General features: G+C 43.7%; 1 protein-coding gene across 1 annotated transcript in view; it reads right to left on the reverse strand.

Moving 5' to 3' along the window:
- TMEM120A (transmembrane protein 120A) overlaps positions 1-23,347 on the reverse strand; it is a 53,038-nt gene that overhangs the window by 11,608 nt on the left and 18,083 nt on the right. The window contains exons 3-6 of the mRNA XM_075264794.1: positions 6,734-6,844; positions 4,521-4,580; positions 2,973-3,068; positions 1,709-1,798 (exon numbers count right to left, since the gene is read on the reverse strand). Of these exons, the coding sequence (XP_075120895.1) occupies positions 1,709-1,798; positions 2,973-3,068; positions 4,521-4,580; positions 6,734-6,844 (357 nt within the window). The remainder of the gene's footprint in view (positions 1-1,708; positions 1,799-2,972; positions 3,069-4,520; positions 4,581-6,733; positions 6,845-23,347) is intronic.

Below are 23,347 nucleotides of genomic sequence, written 5' to 3' on the forward strand. Positions count from 1 at the left end.
CCACCAAAGGTAACAGGATTACTCTTATTGAGGAGGGAACTACTACCTGCGGGGGCGCTATCAAAGAACTATTACAGTACCCTCCCACACAGATAATAGCATTACTTATATGGGGGGGGGCTATTACCTATGGAGAAGGGCTCGATTAACTGTGGGGTGGGCCCTGCAACCTAAAACCTACCCCCAACCAGCACAACTCTCAACCTTCACCCATCCCGTGCCAGAGTCCTTGGTGCAAAAAAGGTTGGGGACCGCAGACCTAGACTTCTACATTTCTTTGTCTTATGTATACTAAAAAGATGGCTGGACCATTGTGCCAAAAAAGCCCTCCTACCCTCCTCCATCTCCTCATATATTGTAAGCTCTTGTGAGCAGGACCCTCTCTCCTATGTTTAATATGTTAATTATTTTGTCACATTGTAAGGTCTAATGTTCATGTATCCTTTGCTTTGTAAACTGCTGCGGAATATGTTGGCGGTATATAAACAAAATTTACAAGTGATGACCTTTCTTAAGGACAGATTATCAATTTTAATCGATAAACTCTTCAGGCAGAGGCCCCAGATATGAAAAAACTGTGATTTTCTTGCAGATTATGCTGCAGTTTATTTAGCCAAAGCCTGTAGTGGATTTAGCAGAAGAGAGAAGTCCTTTCATTATATTTCCCATTCCTTTTGAAGCCACTCTTGGCATTGGCTCATGAAACGCATCAAAATTTGCAACAGAAAACGCAGCTTGCCTCAGCCTTTTGCTAGTTTTTGATACTGATGACCTATAACAGGTATGCCTCAGACCGACTGATTTATTATAACTCTCACTAATTTTATGGTGCGAGTTAGAATGGAAATCTAGGCAAATTCCTACCTGGCAGGCATAGATTTCCATTCTGGTGCCAGGACGTCCAACATAATTATAAAGAGGCTGTAGCCTTTTCATAAATCTTGGTTTCCCGGCGCCAGTCTTAATAAATATGCCCCAGTGTACGCAGCCTTCTGCTTACAAATCTGTTCGGTGTATTGTTCTAGCCCTGGAGGGGGCCAAGCACAGCTGATTGGAGTCAGACCCCACCCAATCTAATATTGATCATCGATCATAGAATAAATGAGTCCTATGTTGTATGCTATACTGTTATTCTATGTATGATTTTTTTCAATTTGTATGGCTTTATGCCATCTCAGTATTTCCTTTAAAGGGGTTGTCCCATCTCAAGGATCCTGTCTATACTGGTAGCTTATGTAAATTGAAGACTTTTCCTAAATATATTGCTGTAGAAATTCTGCTTTGTTTGCCTGCTATGTGAACTTATTCCTTCCATTGTGAGATAGGACAAGTGACATCACTCACTCGTTGCTTTTGCCAACAGGAAAATCGGCTCAGCTAATTGCAGTTTGTTAATAAAGCCCAGTCTGTTATCTCTCTATGTACAAACACAGATAACACAAAGCCCATTCTGTACAAGCATCTGCATATTATCTGATCTGCATAAGTTTTGTGATACCTCATTTAACAAGCAGGGAGGGGAAAGGGGAGAAATACTGTACAGGAAGTGAGAAGAAGACACTGCAGGCAAAGCTGAAACACTGAGAGGGGAGAACCCCTTTAATTAATTAATTCTATGAGTCAATTAGCTACAATAAGTTCTGATAAATATTACCTATATTATATTAAAATGCAAATGTTTACATTATAGGAAGAAAATAAATCAAACCTGGAGCCATTGTTTATTAAAATACTTTCTCGGATAGTTAAAGTGCAGTAGTACCAAACCAGCAGGAAGTTAAACATGGCATCTGTCACCCTGAAAGCAGAAATTCAACAAATTAACATCCTACGTGATTTGATATTTGACAGACCTAAAAGGATGTCCCCATCCACAAGATATGCCATAAATGCAGGTCCAATCTGGGACCTGCACCTATCTTGAGAATGTGCGTTTCTTGACCAGTTTGTGGTGGATGCGGAGAATGGAGGAGATGGTCTTGCAGACGTGGCTTTCTCCACTTTATGAACTGATTAGTTTTTGTAGGTTTTTTTTTACAACTTCATGTATTAATCTATTGACTTTGATATGGGTTTTGGGTTTTATATCACTCTTTTTCATGTTATGCTGTTTCTTAATTTGTGAGTTTTTTCTATTATTTTTATTTTGCTACTGGATATTATGATTTGTTTAAATTATTATATTCAATGATGTGATAATGTGAATATCAATTTGGGGACTCCACTACCATTTGCTAGGAGATCAGTATTAGACTATATCAGACTACTCATGTCACGATGATGTTGGTCAGCTGGGCATGTCCTCCACAAATGTGTGCTATGGATGCTGCAGTGCCACCATGGTGGGATTGCGTTGTTATTGTCTCACTGATCCCACCCTTCTCCCTATTGTACAATTATTTAAACCCTTGACTTTTTAGCATATTTACCCCCTGTGCAGTGGTAAAACATTTGAGGTTTCCACGCCCGTGCAGCCCCCAAGTTAGTGCATCCCATCATGTCTAAAGATATTGTTTTGTGCAATGTGATATTATGAGCTCAATATTAGTAGTTACTACCATGGTGTGACCTTAGTTATACAGGTACTATTCACAATGAGATATTTGCTTAATTGGTGGATTACTGTATAATGATAAGGAGTATATCAATATAGTTTTGCTACTTGGGACAATATACTGTATACGAATATGATACATAGTAAGAACAGTTATTAATAGTTATTGTAAATAGGATATGTGATAGATTATTGTAACTGTGCTCCTGTATGCGCCATGTCACGTAATATTTGAACATTTTGGTGGCTTGACTTAACTGGTGTACAGTATATATTATGGATGTGTTAAAGTTACTTGTAAGCATGTGTTCCAATACATTTCTTTATGCATACAGCACTAGAGTACCACCACATTTTATTGTATTTATTTTAACTTTGATTCCTTCTGTAATCTTTGATATATGTTGAATAAGCTTACCTGGAGTTTAGAAGAAAACGACAGACAAAGGATAAGACAAACAGAATCATTGTGAGGTATAACTTGAATTTCTCATATTCATCTTTGTAAGCAAACCTGACAAAGACAAAACATTTACAGATGTGATCAGCAATATTTATAGGGTACGTTCACAGAGTTTTTTTGCAGGCTGATTGTGAGGCATGATCCGCCTCAAAAAACGCCTCCCATTCATTTCAATGGGAGCCCATAGCAGTTTTTTTCAGCTAGAGGGGAAAAAAAGTGACATGACTTATCTTCAGGCAGAATCCACCTTGAAAAACCATTTTTTTGGACACAGGTTTTTGCAAAAACTACAAGCACTTTTTTAAAGGGAAGTTTCCAGGTCCATACAGTGTGCTGGAGTGAAAAAAAAAAAAAACAACCCAAAAACTGCATCATGTATAAAAATTAGAGATGAGCGAATACTGTTCGAAACTCTAATTTCGAATTCCTCGCTCCCATAGGAATGAATAGGATCGGGTGAATTGCAAGACGTTAAGCGCCGGCCGCTCCCATTCATTCCTGTGGAGCGAAGTATTCGAAACTGCAGTTTCGAATACTATTCGCTCATCTCTAATAAAAATGCATCAGAAAAACGTTTTCTAATTCCTGAAGCAGATTATTTCAACATGCAAGAAAACTCTGCGTGAACATACTATTATATGGCTAAAGCCACATTGAGGTCTGTAAACATTATCTTAGAGACCAAGAGATGGTTGTAATGATATCTAGGGTCTGCTTTATTCCAGCAACTGTTTAAGGTCTTAACTTGCTGAAACTGCTGATGCAAACTTATGATATGTCTCTATAAGGGTAAGTTTACACTACTGATATTAATGTCCTTTGCTCTTATCCATCATAGGATGAGAGCAATGCACATTAATTATAGGATGCAAATAGGGAGCTCTTGGGAGCATCTAATACTGTGTGGGGCCACTGTGGAGCATCTAATACTGTGTGGGGCCACTGTGGAGCATATTATACTGTCCCAGTATTGTTTACATGCCAGGAGCTGCACTGCTCACTCACCATATTCTTGTTAACGATAGTTGTGGGTACTAAAGCTGCATCCCTTTCAAGTATCTGAGATATCGCTGCAGCACCCGCAACCACCACCATCAAGAATTCACTCTAATGAGGGAGTAGGTGGCCCCGGGCAAAAGTTTGCACCGGGGCCCACAAGATTTTACTTATGCCACTACCTGAAGACTCATACATTGAAAAATAAACCTACCATTACTTCTTTTCAGAAGTGTTAAGTAATAACATAATTTCACCCCAAATTGAATAAAGTGGTTGGAAATACGCGCCACGCTCCATTCATTTCAAAGGGAGCCACTGGCGACAGTTGAGTGGTGGCCAGAATATATCTTTATTTACTCTGTGCTGCTTTTCCTATTTCAAAGGTTTTCACTTATTTCACTGTGTCTTTACATTTTATTCTATTTTTGGTTCTTACAAGTGATATTACATTTGCACCCCTACTAAGTTAAGTAAAACAGACAGTACAGCAGTTCTTTTACTTACTTCGCCTGCTTGCTTAGGAGTGTTACATTCACGTTTCCCAATACTAGGCTCAAGTACAATCTGAAAAACAAATTGATTTATCATTGTCCACACAACCCGCATTAAGGGAAATATAATGCAATTGATTCTAAATCTCCATGTCAGAAATCACATAATAGGCAATTGTTAGATATTAGAAAGACAGCCTGCAGCCATGTGAAGTGAAAGAGTAGCACTCTGGAATTTTTTTTTCTTCCAATCATTATGTACCTATTCCCCCAATATATATAACTCAGCTAGTAATAAATGTATTTATTCCTTTCTATCAGGAAACTCCTGGTCTTCTACCTATTTAGGTCATGTGATAAAGATATAATGGCTTTGTGTTCTCTTGAGGGGGTCACCATCTCAGTCTACAGACCCTTCTTCAAACAGCATGGATTGTACTACACAGGTTGTCAATGCGGGGACAATATCTACTATCACTAGCTACTGCTGATACCGTATAAGACAGCTCATGTCACATACCTATAATATAGGAGATCACAGTGCAATGTCCCTGACTGTATATTTTTGGTCTTTTCAGGACAGTCTGTATAGAAAAGGATAATTCCGCTGTCCCCCAGCAGCAGTGATCGTACAGTCATCTACCTGCCCATGTCATCCAGTGCTGAAGCATCATGGAATTGATAGCAGTCAGAGTACAGAGAGAAATATAAAACTCAAGATGTATCAGGATTGAGGAGAAACTGGATGGCAGGGATAATGAGGGCAGTATACATGAAAGAAGCCTGGAGAGTGACAGACATGTGAGGGGTGCGGGGATGGGGAAAATGTATTATGTCTGGAGTGCTTGCTTAACCCCCTTAAAAACAAGAAGAGCTAAATCTTCAGCACTGTCTCATGGTCACACTCATAATCAAGCTTCTCAAGCTTTATCTATGGGGGTCTTACTGGTAAGAACACAGAGATACATGGGTCTCATCAATGGTCCTAGTACATGTTAAAATGAAAAATATTTTGTCTTTCACTGGCTCACTTAAAGCTAAAAAAATCTCTTATGTGACATGTGTTATGTTTTCAAATCTTTTTATTTTTTCTTATACAAGTAAAATGCACAAACCTGACAATAACAAATGGCTTACATATAAATGTACAGGGGTCTATTAGTTGTCACCTCTCATATCCCATGTAAGGGACTAATATAACTGATAAGATGGATACCCACACCCGTCAAGAGATCTACTCAATCCCATTCACTTTACCTACCAGCTTAAAGTGATATTTCTATCTCCAGGATTATACTTTTATACAGGATTATATGATTATACATGTATATATGATTATACAGGATTATCTCCAGGATTATAAAGCCAACTGAAGGGTTTTACCAAATACATTGCTTTATCTATTTTGCTTTGTTTGTCAGATACTGCTCAGTGTTTAGTTTGTTGACCAGGTTCCATACCACTTCTGATATCTATTAGCACTGTCCAGTCTGAGGACATGAGTCACTGCTCCTGGCCACTTTTATTCTCTTATCTTCACTTTGAGGGCAGCAACCTGCACTTATTTGTTGAGCTGTGATAAGGGCTAGACCCCTATGTTATGTTATCACTACAGGTAAAGCCAGAGATGACAGTGTATTTTATTCTCTGGAGCATGCTGCTGGTCTTAGCTGTCCATCACACAGACTAAGCCTATCCAACAACTTGGTGGGGAGAAGAGGCAAAAATAACCCTTATTTAGAAAAAACAAAACAAAAACCCTTTAATAGTGCGATTAGATGTGCAAAAGTCTAGCCACATAGTCTAAATATCTATGACACAATTTCTACTCCACTGGCTTGGATTGTAGACACTGTACAGTAAATGGCATCCACATCTGTGCAGTTCTATTCAATAATATCGTAGACAGCTGGATGGACAGTCTAATAGTTGCCATTACTGGCTGTCACAGCCAAATTAAATTATACAACTCTTGATAAAATATTTAGAAATAACACTTGAACTAGAACCTAGGGTCTCAACCTGTGACAAATCTGTGAATACTCAACTTGTCCTCACCAAGTAGGGGAGATTTGCTTTAAAACCATTGAGAGACTCCAGTCTAAGGGGATATTTTTATGCATCAGTTTACAGGGAAATACATTTTACAGTGCCCCCTCCCCATGGCCACATACTTCTTTATATTAGAAACAACCAAGGATATCACAGTTAGTAAATACTTCTTACCCATTTTTCTTAGGGAGGAAAGACTCCATTTCAAAGAATGCCTTTTCCCTCTGTTTCATGGTTTCTTTAATTTCCTTAATTTGGTTTTCACTTTCTTGGGTGCTTTTTACCCTGGATAAATAGAAAAATATGACCAAATAAATAATAAACAGATTTCAGTTAATATAAGCAAAATAAACATTTTCCTCTAGATTTCCTGTGTGATTTAATATGTTATATAAACATATACATCAAAATATATAAAGAAGAAACAGGTATAGGTGTGCAGAGGTAGCAGACACAACCCAACCCTGATATTCTAGGGCTAAAAGGCCCCACTATCACATAAGAAGACACTATCATTATAAATGGTAGGTGGTCCTGCTACACATTTTGCATTGAGGCCCAGGAGCTTCAAGTTAAGTGAGAGAGAGTGGAAAAAAAAAAAGTGGAAACTTGACGGACCCCATTATAGTCTATGTGCAAATGTGAACCTAGCTTTATACCTGTTAAACATATTTATCACTGCAGAGTATATATGAAAATATGTTTTACACCATTTCAGATTACAATATCAGATTCCATATGCATATTTTGCAATAGGGAACCAATACTTGAATTCTTAAAAATTATTTTGCTCAAGTTATTTCCAGAGGAAGCTATAATATAATATTATGGTAGCTACATAAATTCTTATGCTCTGTGCTCCCCCTAGTGGTGACTGCAGGCAGCCACTTCCGTTTACCCTGATGCTATATGGAGGAAATACAGTATATCAATGTACATATTTACAGTGGTGAAAATAAAGGATGGAGGAATTTGATGGTTTGCTGCACCCTCCTGGGCTATGCAGACTGGATTGAATAACGTCAGTCTTCAGAAATCTGTCCTACAGAATGCCAAGTACTGAGCACATTAAGCAGTATATGCATTACCAAGAAGTCCAGGAGCAGGAAGCAGCGGCAACATACCTTCCAATCTCCTTCTTCAAGCTGTCGATACTTACATACATCTTCTGTTATTATTATATACCACACTGGGGCAGGTCTATGAAGACTGGCATCACTAACAACAGTCTTCATAGCCCCTAAGCCAGCAAAGGGTGCGCCTAAAATACAACGAAGCCCAAGTCTCCTCATAAATGAGGTGCCTCCTCCACCAGGCTATGCGCCTGGGGAGAAATGTACACCTTGTAGTTAGCATTAGAGATGAGCGAACACTAAAATGTTCGAGGTTCGAAATTCGATTCGAACAGCCGCTCAATGTTCGTGTGTTCGAACGGGTTTCGAACCCCATTATAGTCTATGGGGAACAGATACTCGTTAAGGGGGAAACCCAAATCCGTGTCTGGAGGGTCACCAAGTCCACTATGACACCCCAGGAAATGATGCCAACACCTCTGGAATGACACTGGGACAGCAGGGGAAGCATGCCTGGGGGCATCTAACACACCAAAGACCCTCTATTACCCCAACATCACTGCCTAACAACTACACACTTTCCACATTCAAAAAAACCTCTATCAAAGTGGGAAAATACCTGGAAACCTTCTTTACTCCCCAAATGGATGGACACAAACCCCAATTTAAGCTCAACAAACAGTAACAACCACCCCTTTAAATCACGTTCCCCATGACAACCACAAATGGAATAGGCAATGGGAATTCCAAAAGCCCTCACCCTTAACTGTCATTTTGAGTGTGTGTGTGTGTGTGTGTGTGTGTGTGTGTGTGTGTGTGTGATGTGGTAAGACCTTCCAAAATTCACTTTTCTAGCCCTTAACATGAGCCCTTCCAAACAAAGTTACATGACCTTAAGCTGAGCTACCAGCAGAGATTGAGGCCCTTGGCATGAGTAGAGCCTTGCACCAGCAGTGTTTTTGGCACTTAGGGTGAGTTGAGCCTTGTACCAGCGTGTGTCCCTTAACATCAGGCGGGCCCTAAGTTCTGCGCTTTGCACAAAAGTTCCACATTAACTAGGCTGAATGGTACAAAGATTAGTAGGCCCGAGAACCAGGAACAGGTCTTGCAATGGCTGTCGGATAACGCTTAAAGCACATTGTCCACCAGCCAGTCAGCCTCTACCTCCTCTTACCCAACAGTCTTGTCCTCCTTCCACCCAAAATTCCCAATCTTCTCAGAACAATAACCCCAACTGTCCCTGCTCCCCAGAGCTGTTCTCCCTTCCTTTGACTGTACCGCAACCTGCCCCTCCATTTCGCGATTCCACGGACCTAACAGACGAGTATCTGTGTCCAGATGCTCAAACACTAGAGTCTCCTCCATTCCATCTCCGGTCGATTTGGTGGCGGATGACCAGCAACCCACCCTCATCGACGACGATGAGACGCAGTTGCTGTCAGGGCAGCCAGTTGACATGCGCATTGTGCAGGAGGAGGAGGCGAGACAGGAGTTGGAAGAGGAGGTGGTGGACGACGAGGACACCGACCCCACCTGGACAAGGCAGATGTCAAGCTGGGAAAGTAGTGTGGATGTTGAGGCAGGTGCAGCACCAAAAAGGGTAGCTAGAGGCAGAGACATGTCCAGAGGCAGAGGTCAGCTGCTTTGCCGAAGCCAGGCCAGACCCGGAATGTCCGAAGATGTTCCCTTTTGTACCCAGCCCAGAAAAACTCCCCCATCGAGGGCACGTTTCTTGAAGGTGTAGAGTTTTTTCAAGGAATGCGCCGAGGACAGATATAGTGTCGTCTACACAATTTGCCTCTCGAAATCGAGTAGGGGCCCTGAGAAGAGCAACCTGTCCACCACTTCAATGCACCGTCATTTGGAATCCAAGCAATGGAATCAGTGGCAGGCAGCAACGGCAGGACAAACGTCGCCCGCCGTTCATGCCACTGCCTCTGCTCACAGTGCTGGCGATGCACTCCAGAGGACGAGCCAGGACATCACTTCATCTGCCTCCGCCACTTTGTTGACTTCTCCCTCATCCTCCCCTGTTTCTGTCTTATCTCCTTCTCCTGCACCATCAAAGGCACCATCAGGCGCTTCTTTACAACAACCCACCATCTCTCATACATTGGAGCGCCGGCAGAAATACACCGCTAACCACCCACCCACGCAAGCCTAGAACGCCAACATCGCTAAACTGCTGGCCCAGGAGAGGTTGGCGTTCCGGCTTGTTGAAACTCCCGCCTTCCCGGACCTGATGGCAACTGTGGCACCTCACTATGCCGTCCCTAGCCGTCTCAACTTCTCCCGGTGTGGCGTCCCCGCCTTGCACCAGCACGTGTCACTCAACATCAGGTGGGCCCTTAGTTCCGCGCTTTGCTGCAAGGTCCACTTGACCACCGACACTTGGACAAGCGCCTGTGGTCAGGGATGCTGCAGTGCTTATCTTTAATGACAGGCAGGGTGAATGTGGTGGAGTCTGTTCCCCGGGTGCAAACTGGGGTGGCCTATCTCCTCTCCCAGGCCAAAATTCATGGCAGGAGTAGACTGAAACCCTACGACGCTGCAACCTCCACCACAGCTACTAGCGGCAAACGCTAAAACACTGGTGTGGGGAGACGTCAGCAGGCGGTGCTGAAGCTCATCAGCTTGGGGGACAGACAGCACAGTGCCTCCGAGGTCAGGGATGCCATCCTGGCTGAGATGGCATTTTTTTTTCCCTGCTACACCTGGGGCCTGGCATTTTTACGCCTGTGATAATGGCTGGAACCTGGTAGCGGCTCTGGAGCTTGCCAGCCTCCAACACGTTCCATGTTTGGCCCACGTCTAACCTAGTGGTGCAAAGTTTTTTAAAAACATACCCAAATGTACCGAAGCTACTGTTGAAAATGCGGCGCTTGTGCGCCCACTTTTGCAAGTGCACAGGAGTCGCTGCTAGCCTAAAAACACTCTAGCAAGGCCTACATCTGTCCAAACACAGGCTGTTGTCCGTCATTCACACACGCTGAAACCCTACAATACCATATCTTGAGCAGGGTGTGTGAGCTGCACAGACCTTTGATGGAGTTCCATCTACAAAACCCAAGGGTTCCTCAAAGTCAGCAACCAAAGTTTCTGCACCATGAGTTTCCAGGGGTGGCAGAGTTATGGCTAGGGGAAGAGGCATGGATAGGGATGATGTCTAGGGGCAAAAGCAGTGTGGATGTGGAGGCAAGCTAAGCAGGAAAAACTGGGGGTACAAGCTAAGGCATGGACTGGGGTGATGTCTAGGGGCAAAAGCAGTGTGGATGTGGAGGCAAGCTAAGCAGGAAAAACTGGGGATACAAGCTAAGGCATGGACTGGGGTGATGTCTAGGGGCAAAAGCAGTGTGGATGTGGAGGCAAGCTAAGCAGGAAAAACTGGGGGTACAAGCTAAGGCATGGACTGGGGTGATGTCTAGGGGCAAAAGCAGTGTGGATTTGGAGGCAAGCAAAGCAGGGAAAATGGTGGCTAGAGGCAAAGGGATGTCCATAGGCAGCAAGGGCAAAGATGCAAAACTCTCCCGTTTCAAGAATTTTCCTGACTTGTTTCCCCACAAAACATTCCTGGGAGGAGGGCTGAAACACCACCCTCCTCCTCCTCCGCTGTTAGATTTACCCCAGCTACGAGCTGAAAACGCTGCAACACTGGTGTGGGGAGACGTCAGCAGGCTGGGCTGAAGCTCATCAGCTTGGGAGACGGACAGCACACTGCCTCTGAGGTCAGGGATGCCATCCTGGATGAGATGGCAATTTGTTTATCCCCGCTGCCCCTGGGGCCAGGTTTTTTAGCTTGTTGGAGGGCTCTGGAGCTTGCCAGCCTCCAACACGTTCCATGCCTGGCCCACATGTTCAATGTAGTGGTGCAATGATCTTTAAAAACATACCCCAAATTAGCTGAGCTAAGGGTGAAAGTGCGGCACTTGGACACCCACTTTCCCAAGTCTACAGTACCTGGAGCTAGCCGCAATACACTCCAGCAAGGCCTACATCTGCCTGAAGCACCTACTGTTGTGCGAGGTCACCACACGCTCTAACCCTAGATACCGTATGTTCAGCAGGGTGTGTGAGCAGCAGAGACCTTTGATGGAGTACCAGCTACAAAACCCAAGGGTTCCTCAGAGTCAGCTCCCTCACTTTCTGCACCATGAGTTTCCATGGGTGGCAGACTTATGGCTAGAGGCACAGGCATGGATAGGGGTGATGTGTAGGGGCAAAAGCAGTGTGGATGTGGAGGCAAGCTAAGCAGCAAAAACTGGGGGTACAAGCAGCCGGTGACATCATCACTGACAAGCACAGCTGTCTGTCAGCTGACAGGCTGACTTTCACCAAAATGAACAGACAATGGATAGACTCATCATATACATGTCAGTTACATGACAAATTTAGTGCAATTTGCAAGTCCAAGATGGTTTGGAGATCTGCGGAGAGGAATCTCACCACCTCTTGCGGGTGCCATCATTTGGAAGGCAAGCCCTGGGCTCAGTGGGTGAGAGCAAGCGCAGGATAATCGTCGTTTGGCCTGGCGGCCACTGCCTCTTCCACTGTTGACAGGGCTGGCGCTGCAGTCCAGACCAGGAGCCAGGACACCTCCACATCTGCCTCTGACACTTTGGGGAGTTCACCCTTATCCTCACCTTTTCCTGCCATTTCTCCTTTTGCCCGCGCCATCATGCGCCTCTTCCCATCAACTCCCCATCTCCCAAGCCTTTCATTTCATGCTAAAGTACAGCGCAACCCACCCACATGCCCAAGGCTTCAACGGCCTCATCTCAAGAAATCTGGCCCAGGAGATGTTGGAATCCCGGCTGGGGGACACTCTGCCCTTTTTGGGCAGAGTGTCTACTGCGCCACCGCACTGTGCCGTCCACACCAGCACTTTCCCCCAAACATGAGGCGGTCCCTAAATTCAGCGCTTAGCCCTAAAGTTCCATGTGACCAGTTACGAATGGACAAGTGCATGCGGACAGGGACGCTACCTTTCAATTTGGGCACAGTGGTTGAATGTAGTTGAGGCGTGGACCGGGTCGCAAAATGTGGTGGCCTGACTTGTCTCCCCACACAACATTCCTGGGAGGAGGGCTGAAACACCACCTTCCTCCGCTGTTAAATTGACCCCAGCTACGAGCTGGAAACGCTGCAACACTGGTGTGGGGAGACGTCAGCGGGCCGTGCTGAAGCTCATCAGCTTGGGGGCCAGACAGCACACTGCCTACAAAGTGAGTCATGCCATCCTCGATGAGACGGCAATGTGGTTTTTGCCACTGCACCTGGGCCCAGGCATGTTGTCATGTGTGATAATGGCCGTAACCTGGGATTGGCTCTGTAGCTTGGCAGCCTGCAACATATTCCATGCCTGGGCCACGTTTTTAACTCATTGCTGCTAATCTTTTGAAAAAGGTACCCCAATGTTCCTGAGCTACTGGTGAAAGTGTGGCGCTTGTGCGGATAGTTTTTAAAGTGTATAGTTGCCGCTGCTAGCCTCTATGCACTCCTACAACGCCTGTACCTGCTGGAACAACGGCTGTTGTGCGACGTCTCCACACTGCTGGCACTAAACATATCATGTGTTGAGCAGAGTGTGTGAGCAGCACAGACCTTTGATGTAGTTCCAACTCCAAAACCCTCGGGTTCGTCAAAGTCAACTCCCTCAGTTGCTCAACCATGAGTGGCCATGGGTGGCAGACTTATGTGAAATCCCATCCCATCCATTGCACTGGACACGAAACATTAGCATGCGCTCAGCACAACTTCGGATATGGCAGATGCGTTAAGCAGGGTGCAGGGTACAACACAGACCAGGCCCGAGCACCAGGAACAGGTGTTAGAAATACTGCAGCATCTGCCATTTCCTTCCAATTTTGGGGTTTTGGACCCGCCACCGACTTGTCTGGACCTAAGTGGGGATCATGAGACACAGTTGCCATCAAGGCAAGCTGTGGTCATGTGCGGTTTGCAGTAAGGGGGCAGTGCGCAATTGGAAGAGGAGTTGGTGGATGACGAGGCCACCGACCCCACATGGACAGGGGTGATGTCTAGGGGCTAAAGCAGTGTAGATGTAGAGGGAAGCTAAATCAACAAAAAACCTGGGTAGAAGCAAAGGCATAAACTGGGGTGATGTTTAGGGGTGAAAGCAGAGTAGATGTGGAGGGAAGCTAAGCAGCAAAAACAGTGGGTAGAAGCAAAGGCATGCAAAACTCTACCCTGTTGGAAGACTTATTCCTAGGTCTGGAACACGTTAATGGCCCCCCTGGACAAATTACTGCCACTCAGGGGCCTAGTGTCACCAGGAGGGACAAGTATAGGCGCATGTTGTGGGAATACCTGGCCGACACCAGCTCTGTCCTCTCCGATCCCTCTGTGCTCTACAGCCTAAACTTATTTTCTCATCTTTTTTTCTGAACTGCACATCTCTTGCCTGCTTCCTTTGGGATCTTAGAAATGGTGGTCCACTTCCACAGATGGTAACTTCAATAGACAGTGTAACGGGAGTAGCTGAGGGATCGCTGTCTTAACCACTTTTTGGCACAAAATTAACTTCCAAAGCCAAATATGGTGCAAGTATATGATGCAAGGACACCTACACACCTATCTCTGACACATTGGGGAGTTCACCCTCATGCGCCCTTTTGGCCTGCACCATCATGCGCCTCTTCCCAGCCACTCCACATTTCCCAAGCTTTTCATTGCAGGCAGAAGTACAATACAACCCACCCCCATGCCCAAGCCTGTAACAGCCTCATCGATAAACTGCTGGCCCTGGAGATGTTGGTGTTTGTTTATGCTTCTGGAGACCCAGGCCTTCCGTCAGCAGATGGCAGCTGGGGCACCTCCCTATGCTGGGCCTAGCCGTTACTACTTCTCTTGGTGTGCTGTCTCTGCCTTGCGCCTGCATGTGTCCCATAACATCAGTCGGGCCCAGAGCTCTGCGCTTTGCTGCAAGGTCCACTTGACCACCGACACATGGACAAGCGCCTGTGGTCAGGGATGCTGCAGTGCTTATCTTTAATGACAGGCAGGGTGAATGTGGTGGAGTCTGTTCCCCGGGTGCAAACTGGGGTGGCCTATCTCCTCTCCCAGGCCAAAATTCATGGCAGGAGTAGACTGAAACCCTACGAAGCTGCAACCTCCACCCCAGCTACTAGCGGAAAACACTGTAACACTGGCATGGGGAGATGTCAGTAGGCCGTGCTGAAACTGATCAGCTTGGGGGACAGACAGCACAGTGCCTCCGAGGTCAGGGATGCCATCCTGGCTGAGATGGCATTTTTTTTTCCCTGCTACACCTGGGGCCTGGCATTTTTGCGCCTGTGATAATGGCTGGAACCTGGTAGCAGATCTGGAGCTTGCCAGACTCAAACACGGTCCACGCATGGCCCACGTTTTCCAACTTGTTGGTGCCATGTTTCTTTGAAACCTACACCATTGTGCCTGATATACAGGTCAAAGTGGGGCCATTTTCGTAAGTGAGAACTAGCCTCTGCTAGGCAGAAAACATTCAGAGCACACTCCTCTCATCTTCGCACCGTTGGCTGGCGGAGGAAGACGAGGGGGTTGGAGTGGCATCTGATGTCCCTATCCCACACGAGGCTAGAGGGTGCACTTCAGTGCATCCCATTGCTTCACCACAAATGGTGTGAAGGGGAGTGGAAAATGGAGGAAATGGAGAGTGACCCTTACAGTTGGGGCCAGCAAAGGCATGCCAAGTAACACACTGGCACACATGGCTGACTTCATCTTGGGTTGCTTTTCAACACATATTTCACATCATGAAGAACAAATAATACTGGATTTTTTCAAGCCTCGAACCCCGGTCTAGGTCTAATGTCTGTTCCTTTCTTATATTAGGGGAGAGGGAAAAAAAATTACTTCAGTGATACGTTTAGCGTACATAGACTGACTATTAATGTGTATCCCACTTAGTGTTGTTAGGGTTACACACCGTCACAACCTGGCTAAAGCTTCTATAGCTGTTAATAAAGTCAACATAACTTTACGGTATCCAAAAAGACAGCTGGTACCGACAGAGAGCAAGACAAATGTCACCCAAAGCTGTGAGCTCTGAACACCCACAGTGACTTTGGCGTCATCATCATTATAAGGGAGTGGGTGGTAATAAATAACTTGGCAGTGCCTAAAACCCAAAAAGCTTATACAACTATATTTACATTAAGATACACAAATGAAACTTTTCAGTAGCATGTCATGAGACAAGCTGATAAGCTCTTCCTTTGTGCAGTGCTATTTGAAAGTTAAACGCTGCCTTTATTTTAATTCTGGAGAAGGTGCAGACATTAGATTTAGAACATGTTGTCTTCATTGTCCAAATCCTCTATATAGGTAACGCGTTTTTCGGGCCGAGCTGTCTGGGAACGAGCTGGTGCAGCACTGACAACCTGGGTGAATATGGCAAGAGCCTGAGATGTAGGGTGAATGAATCCCCAAATTATTTGTGGAATTCCCAGTGAGACAATGGCACTGTATACCAGTATTAAAAATTGTGGGTGCACATAACCCCCATATATTCTTTGAATTCCCAGTCAGACAATGGCACTATATACCAGTATTAAAAATTGTGGGTGCACATAACCCCCATATATTCTTTGAATTCCCACTCAGACAATGGCACTGTATAGCAGTATTAAAAATTGTGGGTGCACGTAACCCCCATATATTCTTTGAATTCCCAGTCAGACAATGGCACTATATACCAGTATTAAAAATTGTGGGTGCACATAACCCCCATATATTCTTTGAATTCCCAGTCAGACAATGGCACTGTATACCAGTATTAAAAATTGTGGGTGCACATAACCCCCATATATTCTTTGAATTCCCAGTCAGACAATGGCACTGTATACCAGTATTAAAAATTGTGGGTGCACGTAACCCCCATATATTCTTTGAATTCCCAGTCAGACAATGGCACTGTATAGCAGTATTAAAAATTGTGGGTGCACGTAACCCCCATATATTCTTTGAATTCCCAGTCAGACAATGGCACTGTATACCAGTATTAAAAATTGTGGGTGCACATAACCCCCATATATTCTTTGAATTCCCAGTCAGACAATGGCACTGTATACCAGTAGTAAAAATTGTGGGTGCACATAACCCCCATATATTCTTTGAATTCCCAGTCAGACAATGGAACTGTATAGCAGTAGCAAAAATTGTGGGTGCACGTCACCCCAATATATTCTTTGAATTCCCAGTTAGACAATGGCACTGTATACCAGTAGTAAAAATTGTGGGTGCACATAACCCCCATATATTCTTTGAATTCCCAGTCAGACAATGGCACTGTATACCAGTATTAAAAATTGTGGGTGCACATAACCCCCATATATTCTTTGAATTCCCAGTCAGACAATGGCACTGTATACCAGTAGTAAAAATTGTGGGTGCACATAACCCCCATATATTCTTTGAATTCCCAGTCAGACAATGGAACTGTATAGCAGTAGCAAAAATTGTGGGTGCACGTCACCCCAATATATTCTTTGAATTCCCAGTTAGACAATGGCACTGTATACCAGTAGTAAAAATTGTGGGTGCACATAACCCCCATATATTCTTTGAATTCCCAGTCAGACAATGGCACTGTATACCAGTATTAAAAATTGTGGGTGCACATAACCCCCATATATTCTTTGAATTCCCAGTCAGACAATGGCACTGTATACCAGTATTAAAAATTGTGGGTGCACGTAACCCCCATATATTCTTTGAATTCCCAGTCAGACAATGGCACTGTATAGCAGTATTAAAAATTGTGGGTGCACGTAACCCCCATATATTCTTTGAATTCCCAGTCAGACAATGGCACTGTATACCAGTATTAAAAATTGTGGGTGCACATAACCCCCATATATTCTTTGAATTCCCAGTCAGACAATGGCACTGTATACCAGTAGTAAAAATTGTGGGTGCACATAACCCCCATATATTCTTTGAATTCCCAGTCAGACAATGGAACTGTATAGCAGTAGCAAAAATTGTGGGTGCACGTCACCCCAATATATTCTTTGAATTCCCAGTTAGACAATGGCACTGTATACCAGTAGTAAAAATTGTGGGTGCACATAACCCCCATATATTCTTTGAATTCCCAGTCAGACAATGGCACTGTATACCAGTATTAAAAATTGTGGGTGCACATAACCCCCATATATTCTTTGAATTCCCAGTCAGACAATGGCACTGTATACCAGTATTAAAAATTGTGGGTGCACGTAACCCCCATATATTCTTTGAATTCCCAGTCAGACAATGGAACTGTATAGCAGTAGCAAAAATTGTGGGTGCACGTCACCCCAATATATTCTTTGAATTCCCAGTTAGACAATGGCACTGTATACCAGTAGTAAAAATTGTGGGTGCACATAACCCCCATATATTCTTTGAATTCCCAGTCAGACAATGGCACTGTATACCAGTATTAAAAATTGTGGGTGCACATAACCCCCATATATTCTTTGAATTCCCAGTCAGACAATGGCACTGTATACCAGTATTAAAAATTGTGGGTGCACGTAACCCCCATATATTCTTTGAATTCCCAGTCAGACAATGGCACTGTATAGCAGTATTAAAAATTGTGGGTGCACGTAACCCCCATATATTCTTTGAATTCCCAGTCAGACAATGGCACTGTATACCAGTATTAAAAATTGTGGGTGCACATAACCCCCATATATTCTTTGAATTCCCAGTCAGACAATGGCACTGTATACCAGTAGTAAAAATTGTGGGTGCACATAACCCCCATATATTCTTTGAATTCCCAGTCAGACAATGGAACTGTATAGCAGTAGCAAAAATTGTGGGTGCACGTCACCCCAATATATTCTTTGAATTCCCAGTTAGACAATGGCACTGTATACCAGTAGTAAAAATTGTGGGTGCACATAACCCCCATATATTCTTTGAATTCCCAGTCAGACAATGGCACTGTATACCAGTATTAAAAATTGTGGGTGCACATAACCCCCATATATTCTTTGAATTCCCAGTCAGACAATGGCACTGTATACCAGTATTAAAAATTGTGGGTGCACGTAACCCCCATATATTCTTTGAATTCCCAGTCAGACAATGGCACTGTATAGCAGTATTAAAAATTGTGGGTGCACGTAACCCCCATATATTCTTTGAATTCCCAGTCAGACAATGGCACTGTATACCAGTATTAAAAATTGTGGGTGCACATAACCCCCATATATTCTTTGAATTCCCAGTCAGACAATGGCACTGTATACCAGTAGTAAAAATTGTGGGTGCACATAACCCCCATATATTCTTTGAATTCCCAGTCAGACAATGGAACTGTATAGCAGTAGCAAAAATTGTGGGTGCACGTCACCCCAATATATTCTTTGAATTCCCAGTTAGACAATGGCACTGTATACCAGTAGTAAAAATTGTGGGTGCACATAACCCCCATATATTCTTTGAATTCCCAGTCAGACAATGGCACTGTATACCAGTATTAAAAATTGTGGGTGCACATAACCCCCATATATTCTTTGAATTCCCAGTCAGACAATGGCACTGTATACCAGTAGTAAAAATTGTGGGTGCACATAACCCCCATATATTCTTTGAATTCCCAGTCAGACAATGGAACTGTATAGCAGTAGCAAAAATTGTGGGTGCACGTCACCCCAATATATTCTTTGAATTCCCAGTTAGACAATGGCACTGTATACCAGTAGTAAAAATTGTGGGTGCACATAACCCCCATATATTCTTTGAATTCCCAGTCAGACAATGGCACTGTATACCAGTATTAAAAATTGTGGGTGCACATAACCCCCATATATTCTTTGAATTCCCAGTCAGACAATGGCACTGTATACCAGTATTAAAAATTGTGGGTGCACGTAACCCCCATATATTCTTTGAATTCCCAGTCAGACAATGGCACTGTATAGCAGTATTAAAAATTGTGGGTGCACGTAACCCCCATATATTCTTTGAATTCCCAGTCAGACAATGGCACTGTATACCAGTATTAAAAATTGTGGGTGCACATAACCCCCATATATTCTTTGAATTCCCAGTCAGACAATGGCACTGTATACCAGTAGTAAAAATTGTGGGTGCACATAACCCCCATATATTCTTTGAATTCCCAGTCAGACAATGGAACTGTATAGCAGTAGCAAAAATTGTGGGTGCACGTCACCCCAATATATTCTTTGAATTCCCAGTTAGACAATGGCACTGTATACCAGTAGTAAAAATTGTGGGTGCACATAACCCCCATATATTCTTTGAATTCCCAGTCAGACAATGGCACTGTATACCAGTAGTAAAAATTGTGGGTGCACATAACCCCCATATATTCTTTGAATTCCCAGTCAGACAATGGCACTGTATACCAGTATTAAAAATTGTGGGTGCACATAACCCCCATATATTCTTTGAATTCCCAGTCAGACAATGGCACTGTATACCAGTAGTAAAAATTGTGGGTGCACATAACCCCCATATATTCTTTGAATTCCCAGTCAGACAATGGAACTGTATAGCAGTAGCAAAAATTGTGGGTGCACGTCACCCCAATATATTCTTTGAATTCCCAGTTAGACAATGGCACTGTATACCAGTAGTAAAAATTGTGGGTGCACATAACCCCCATATATTCTTTGAATTCCCAGTCAGACAATGGCACTGTATACCAGTATTAAAAATTGTGGGTGCACATAACCCCCATATATTCTTTGAATTCCCAGTCAGACAATGGCACTGTATACCAGTATTAAAAATTGTGGGTGCACGTAACCCCCATATATTCTTTGAATTCCCAGTCAGACAATGGCACTGTATAGCAGTATTAAAAATTGTGGGTGCACGTAACCCCCATATATTCTTTGAATTCCCAGTCAGACAATGGCACTGTATACCAGTATTAAAAATTGTGGGTGCACATAACCCCCATATATTCTTTGAATTCCCAGTCAGACAATGGCACTGTATACCAGTAGTAAAAATTGTGGGTGCACATAACCCCCATATATTCTTTGAATTCCCAGTCAGACAATGGAACTGTATAGCAGTAGCAAAAATTGTGGGTGCACGTCACCCCAATATATTCTTTGAATTCCCAGTTAGACAATGGCACTGTATACCAGTAGTAAAAATTGTGGGTGCACATAACCCCCATATATTCTTTGAATTCCCAGTCAGACAATGGCACTGTATACCAGTATTAAAAATTGTGGGTGCACATAACCCCCATATATTCTTTGAATTCCCAGTCAGACAATGGCACTGTATACCAGTATTAAAAATTGTGGGTGCACATAACCCCCATATATTCTTTGAATTCCCAGTGAGACAATGGAACTGTATAGCAGTAGCAAAAATTGTGGGTGCACGTCACCCCAATATATTCTTTGAATTCCCAGTTAGACAATGGCACTGTATACCAGTAGTAAAAATTGTGGGTGCACATAACCCCCATATATTCTTTGAATTCCCAGTCAGACAATGGCACTGTATACCAGTATTAAAAATTGTGGGTGCACATAACCCCCATATATTCTTTGAATTCCCAGTCAGACAATGGCACTGTATACCAGTATTAAAAATTGTGGGTGCACGTAACCCCCATATATTCTTTGAATTCCCAGTCAGACAATGGCACTGTATAGCAGTATTAAAAATTGTGGGTGCACGTAACCCCCATATATTCTTTGAATTCCCAGTCAGACAATGGCACTGTATACCAGTATTAAAAATTGTGGGTGCACATAACCCCCATATATTCTTTGAATTCCCAGTCAGACAATGGCACTGTATACCAGTATTAAAAATTGTGGGTGCACATAACCCCCATATATTCTTTGAATTCCCAGTCAGACAATGGCACTGTATACCAGTATTAAAAATTGTGGGTGCACATAACCCCCATATATTCTTTGAATTCCCAGTGAGACAATGGAACTGTATAGCAGTAGCAAAAATTGTGGGTGCACGTCACCCCAATATATTCTTTGAATTCCCAGTCAGACAATGGCACTGTATACCAGTAGTAAAAATTGTGGGTGCACATAACCCCCATATATTCTTTGAATTCCCAGTCAGACAATGGCACTGTATAGCAGTATTAAAAATTGTGGGTGCACGTAACCCCCATATATTCTTTGAATTCCCAGTCAGACAATGGCACTATATACCAGTATTAAAAATTGTGGGTGCACATAACCCCCATATATTCTTTGAATTCCCAGTCAGACAATGGCACTGTATAGCAGTATTAAAAATTGTGGGTGCACATAACCCCCATATATTCTTTGAATTCCCAGTGAGACAATGGCACTGTATACCAGTAGCAAAAATTGTGGGTGTATATAGCCCCAATTCTATTGCTAGGGGACTTGCAGGGTATTTCTGAGGTGAAGGTGGGGGGGCACACCGTTGGAACGGGGATTTGGGGTGTATATATGGGGTATACGGGAATACACTGTCAGTGTGTTCCATTCAGGATCCTGGGAAAGCTGGGTTGCGGCGATTGAGCCCGTCAGTGCCACGTTACACTGACAAGCTTCTCCCTGGAATTGAAGTTATATGTAAGCCCAATATATTCTTTGAATTCCCAGTGAGACAATGGCACTATATGGCAGTAGCAAAAATAGTGGGTGTATATAGCCCCAATTCTATTGCTAGGGGACTTGCAGGGTATTTCTGGGGTGAAGGTGGGGGGGCACACCGTTGGAACGGGTATCGGGGGTATATATCGGGTATACGGGAATACACTGACAGTGTATTCCATTCAGGATCCTGGGAAAGCTGGGTTGCGGCGATTGAGCCCGTCAGTGCCACGTTACACTGACAAGCTTCTCCCTGGAATTTAGCTCTTATAAGAGCTGTTGGTTGTCTTCTCCTTCCTATCCTAGCCTGTCCCTGCCTACCCAGAATCTAACCCCTAGCTAACTGGACGGAAACCTCCGTCCTCGGTGAATTGCAAGCTCAGAATGACGCGAAGCTGGGCGGCGCTGTTCTTTTAAATTAGAGGTCACATGTTTTCGGCAGCCAATGGGTTTTGCCTACTTTTTTCAACGTCACCGGTGTCGTAGTTCCTGTCCCACCTACCCTGCGCTGTTATTGGAGCAAAAAAGGCGCCAGGGAAGGTGGGAGGGGAATCGAGTAATGGCGCACTTTACCACGCGGTGTTCGATTCGATTCGAACATGCCGAACAGCCTAATATCCGATCGAACATGAGTTCGATAGAACACTGTTCGCTCATCTCTAGTTAGCATACATTTCCCCATTCATTTATGCTAGATTTTAGGCATAAATGGTGATAAATTTCGCAGGGCTGATGGTCCCATCCCCTGCACACTCTCATCAGGTTCCCTTTTTAAGAAACTGGTGAAGGTGGTGCAAAGGTGGCACAGAGTTAAAAGTTCCAATTTTTTTTTTTTTTTTGCACAAAATTACATTTTTACTACACAACCAGAGGGGGGAACCCCTGTGTATTTATACCAGTTGGCTGGTATATATTGCAGAATATGGTGTTGATATTTATGAAGCAGAGTTAAGTTGGAAAGGCTTCGGTGTGCAACAGAGGGCATTTACATTTTATTTTCTACCTAGTATACAGTGCTATCAAAAAAAGAGAAGAGATCCTGACACACAGCTTGCCCTGGGTATTAGTATTAACAGAGCTACTGCAATAAAGATCTGTTCTTTACAAAAAAA

This window comes from Leptodactylus fuscus, chromosome 2 (genome assembly GCF_031893055.1).
Source record: "Leptodactylus fuscus isolate aLepFus1 chromosome 2, aLepFus1.hap2, whole genome shotgun sequence".
NCBI lineage: Eukaryota > Metazoa > Chordata > Amphibia > Anura > Leptodactylidae > Leptodactylus > Leptodactylus fuscus.